At 38.3% G+C, this 5,325-nt stretch overlaps 1 protein-coding gene across 2 annotated transcripts in view; it reads left to right on the plus strand.

The window, feature by feature from the left end:
* The first annotated feature begins 5,010 nt into the window (after positions 1-5,010).
* Positions 5,011-5,325, plus strand: part of SUMO2 (small ubiquitin-like modifier 2) — a 16,473-nt gene continuing 16,158 nt past the window's right edge. For both annotated transcript variants that reach the window (XM_014531758.1, XM_014531759.1), the window contains exon 1: positions 5,011-5,082. In XM_014531758.1, the coding sequence (XP_014387244.1) occupies positions 5,026-5,082 (57 nt within the window). In that variant the 5' untranslated portion in view covers positions 5,011-5,025. The remainder of the gene's footprint in view (positions 5,083-5,325) is intronic.

Raw genomic sequence — 5,325 nt, forward strand, 5'->3', positions numbered from 1 at the left:
GCCGACCTGGGGCTGGAGCTGGGCCTGCCCCGCGCTCGAGCCAGCCCGTGGCTTCTCACCCTTCTGGTTTTCTCGTCCCTCGTTGGTTTGCAGGTTAGCGTCGTCGCGGCCGCTTCTCCGAGCGGTGTCCAGGGCAAGGGAGCCCCTCCCCGGGGACCCGTCAGCCCATCGGGCTCCTGAAGGAAGGCAAGCGCTGCCAGCTCCCACCCCAAAACGCTCAAGAAGCGAAGCAGACGAAATTGGTGCCGTTGGAACTACTGTGAAATCGAGGCAGCTGGGCTTGCTTAAATTAAGCACAAATACTGGTTTGTTAGGAAAAAAAAAAACAATCAGGGAATACTGGGTCTTGTTAATGGAAAACTCAAAAGTGCTCCATTAACTTAAAGGAGTTTATAGTGTAAATGCCATATTTACAAATACATACAAGGAATAGTACCGGCTCTAAATTCCCAAATAAGCTAGTTTTTTAACCAACTGAAGGGAATTCGGAATTTTAAAGTAAGCCTTAGGAAACAGTGCCTGAAAATGTAGCAGCTTTCTTTTAAGAAAATTTTGACTTGAAACGACAAATTTTCAGTATTTTAGCTGGGGAAACGGTTCTTTCCCTGAGATTACTCTGAACGACCTACTTGAATTGGTGGAAATAAGATGACTTGGAACGATCAGGAAAATCTCATCACCCCAATAGGAGGCAGCTCGATGTTTCTAACTCTATCTCTCTCCCTTCCTCTCTGTAAAAAATCAATAAAATATATTTTAAAAAAAAAAAAGAAAATTTTGACTTGAAAACGACAAATTTTCAGTATTTTAGCTGGGGAAACGGTTCTTTCCCTGAGATTACTCTGAATGACCTACTTGAATTGGTGGAAATAAGATGACTTGGAACGATCAGGAAAATCTCGTCACCCCAATAGTTTGTTCTTTTGAGATACAAATTGTTACGTAAAGGAAGGAAAATCCTGTGGCTATCACAATTTCATCCAAATCCCTATCTCTTAAGACGGCCATCCATCCTTAGGATGAAATTTAATGTAATTCTGCCATCTATGTCTTGCTGCATTTTCTAAATGTTTCATAGTTTACTGATCTGAGTGTTTCTGACACCAATGGTGGGGCTATGAAGTATAATAAATTATGCATTCATGTTCCTTTTTAATTTTTTAAAATTTATTGATTGATATTTTTTAGGGAGAGGAATATTGATTTGTTGTTCCACTTATTTATGCATTCATTGGTTGATTCTTGTATGTGCCCTGACCAAGGATCAAACCCCCAATCTTGGCTTATTGGGAGGATGCTCTAATCAAGTGAGCACCCAGCCAGGGCTTGTATCCTCTCCCCACCCTATATTTTATTTTCCCCCATCACCATGTAGTCCCCTCCCACCCCATATTCCCTCTTCCACCTCCACCCCTCTTTTTTTTTCTCTCTCTCTCCCCTTTTTCAACATATTCCATTAATTTTCTACAGAGAGGAAGGGAGAGAGACAGAGAGCCAGAAACATCGATGAGAGAGAAACATCAATCAGCTGCCTCCTGCACATCCCCCACTGGGGATGTGCCCGCAACCAAGGCACATGCCCCAGATCGGAATCGAACCCGGTACCCTCCAGTCTGCAGGCCGATGCTCCATCCACTGAGCCAAACCGGTTTTGGCAACCCCTCTTTTTTTAATTTTTAAAATATATTTTATTGATTTTTTACAGAGAGGGAGAGAGAGGGATAGAGAGTCAGAAACATCGATGAGAGAGAAACATTGATCAGCTGCCTCCTGCAAACTCCCCACTGAGGATGCTCCTGCAACCAAGGCACATGCCCTTGACTGGAATCGAACCTGGGACCCTTGGGTCCGCAGGCTGACGCTCTATCCACTGAGCCAAACCGGTTAGGGCATCCATCCCTCTTTTTTAACATAAGCCTAAAGGAATAATTTGGAAAGACAAATTGCATAATCAGCATACAAATCTTTTTCTCAGCTCTTCACCAGCTCCTCCTCTCCCTCTCTCATTCCTCTCCTCTCCCTACATTGGTTATTTAACTCTGGAATTACTATAACTATTCTGGAGAGACTTCAACTTGAGTTATATCAGAACCTCAGGAAGACAAAAAGAGTAAAATATTTCTGGGATCAAATAAAAATCACCTAAAACAAAACATACCAATTGTGCATGCGCCAAACCAGAAATTACTTTGTTACTCCAAAGTCAAACGTACAATCAGTCATTCTCTGATCAAGCTAGAGGAACTATGCTAGGATTTATTTTCTGTAAGGGGCTGAGTGGATGCATTTAATGCATCCTAGTAAAACCAATGCCTCCAGAGAAATAAATACATAATCACTTCAAGAGACATAATAATTTTGGTAAACAAGGTAGAAATGGATTATCAAGAGCCATAGAAGTATTTATGTACTTTGACCCAGTAAGTCCTCTTGAAAGTTTATTTTAAAGAATTTCAAAACACAAAAGATGTGTGAATTTTGGTGATTTATATCACTTACAAATATATATATAAAACCAAAAAATACATATTACATATATATGTAACAACAACAAAAATTTCTCAACCCCCACACTATTAGCATTTTGGGCCTGATAATTCTATGTTGTGAGAGCTATCCTATGCATTGCAGGATGTTTAGCAGAATCCCTGGCCTCTGTCCACTAAATGCTAGTAATTCTCAACAATTGTGACAACCAAAAATGTCTCTAGATACTCCCAATGTCCCCTAGGGGGCAAAATCGCCTCTGTTAAGAGCCACTGTCATAGATAGATGTTCCACCACAGAGGAATAGAGGAATGGAGTAGTACAGTGGAACCATGGTTCTTGAACTTCATTCATTCCAGAAGGCTATTCAAGAAGTGAGTTGTTTGAAAACCGAATCATTTTTCCACATTAGAAATAATGTAAATTGAGTTAATCTGTTCCAGGCCCCCAAATGAGTCTCTATTTTAACCTTTCTCATATCAAACCACATCCTATTAGCCTTAAAAAAAGAGTTTTTCATATATCACAGCCTCCCAGATGCTATCACAGGCTAACTGCTTTTTGTTTATACAATCAATAACAGTTTTTCTACCTATTCATTTGCCTGTGATTATTGTTTTGTGAGCACTTTCACACCTTAGCATCATTAACACTATTGTGATAGCCTCCTTATGTTTTAAAATTGTGCTAATCCTCGATTTCTGCCAGCAACAAAAGCATTATCTCCTTTGTTTATTGCCTGAGAATCCCTGAAAGGGTTGTCAGGTCGAATACTGAAGTTTTGGTCAACAACTGAGACATTTTTCTGTGAACAATTTGGTTGTGAACCGAATTGTTTGAGATGGGAGACATTCGAGAAATGAGGTTTGACTGTAAATATAGTATCAATAAGATACTATTCACCTATTTAGAAGAACCATGAAGACATAAGAACATGGAAAAGTTTTTCAAGAAGTTTTAAAATGTTCACCTTTTGCACCCATAATTGTATTTCCAGAAAATAATCACGAGGGACATTTTGAATAATCACCCAAAAAAAGGAAATAAATGTCCTACAGCTAGAGAGGCTTATGTAGTCGTGAAAAGGTAACTATATAAAAAAAGAAAAGATAACTAGCAAAATTTTATAAAGATAAAATTTTGTTTAAAAGCATCCATTTTGTAAAAAATACGTATCAATATTTGTGTAGAGAAAAGACTGGCAGGAATGAGGAGTGTTATTCTGACAGCCAGAAAGTTACCCTTTAGTATGTTACCACATAATTTTCCAATTTAAAGGTAAACCGGCTATCTACCTGAAACTAATACAAAGTAATATTGAATGTAAACTGTAATTGAAAAAAAATTTAAGAGTAAACCAAAAATTATGTATTTCTACAATTAGGTAAAGAAATATATGTGTGTAACAGAAAAAGAGATGTATGTGTGGATAAAGATTAGAAATTAAAATTCAGAAATAAGTGTTGTGTTGTGGTAATATAAGTGAATTAATTAATTTCAAAAAACAAAAAAGAAAAAATAGGCCCTAGCAAGATAACTCAATTGGTTAGAGCATCGTCCCAAAACACCAAGGTTTCAATCCCTGGTCAGGGCACATGTAAGAATCAACCAATGAATGCATAAATAGATGGAACAATAACTTGATCTTTCTCTCTCCCTTTCTCTTTCTTTCTCTCTCTCTCTCTCCCTCCCTCTCTCTCTCCTTTCCTCTCTAAAATCAATTAATAAAAATTGTTTTAAAAATTAAAAATAAAGCAAAATAACCTAAAGGGAAAAAATGTTTCACTGATGTTTTAAATACATATGTAGGTACATACATATGTACACGAACATGAATAAGAACATGTTTGTGAAAACCTGCTTTATAGTCCTAGTAATGTATAACTAGCCACATAAAACTTCAAGTTGAGAGATACAATTATAAATGTGACAAATTTCTTATTGGAGGGTAAAAACTGCTCTATCCCTGTGGTTCTCAAACTTTAGTGAACTTCGGAATTATCTTAGAAGGTTTGTTAAACCACTGGTTCCTAGGCTCTATCCCCAGAACTTCTAATTCAATAGTTTGGGATGGGGCCCTTGGTATTTGTACTAGAAGTACGAATTTCCAAGTGAAAGTGATATTGTTGCCCAGGGACCATCCTTTAAGAGCTATCCTTCCAACCATCTTCTCTACCTCAGGATGAGAGTAATCAATCACAAACAAGAGCTTGAAGAGTACGGACGTTATCTTATTAGGCACAACAGCAAAATACAAACTTGGTTTAATTTGTTTTCATTTGTTTTATGAAATAAACAGCCTCTAGTCACTGGGCCATACCTGAACCCAGCAATGGACAGAGGAGTAGGACTGGAGCATTAATGGGGTTAGAAGAACTGGAAATTGTCATTCAAAAGTAGCTGCATGACAGACACTCAGGAGCCCTGATTTAGGCATTTTTGGGACTCTCATGACAAGTGCTATGTTACTATTGCATCAGTAAGTCAATGAACTCTTATTGACCATTGACTCTCAGGACTTTGTTATTTGCTGAGACTATGAAGATGAAAAGCGAAAATACCTGTCCTCAAAAAGCTTACAGAACCATTTTCCAAGTATGTCTGTACAACATGTATGTTAATATCCAGTAAATGTATAGTATTATGGAACAGCACTTCTCTTTTACACTATAGCTGACACAAAGTGCCTATACCAGGTTCTTGACTACGACTGCTGGCACAATCTTGGGTCCCACCTTTGCCATGACCCAAGGAGAGAAAGCTGGAAGGTTTTCACATCACCATTCTGCCTCCAGATTTCCTGAAGTTCAGGGACTTAGTATTTATTCTTCCCTCCCC

Source organism: Myotis brandtii, unplaced genomic scaffold (genome assembly GCF_000412655.1).
Source record: "Myotis brandtii unplaced genomic scaffold, ASM41265v1 scaffold825, whole genome shotgun sequence".
Lineage (NCBI taxonomy): Eukaryota > Metazoa > Chordata > Mammalia > Chiroptera > Vespertilionidae > Myotis > Myotis brandtii.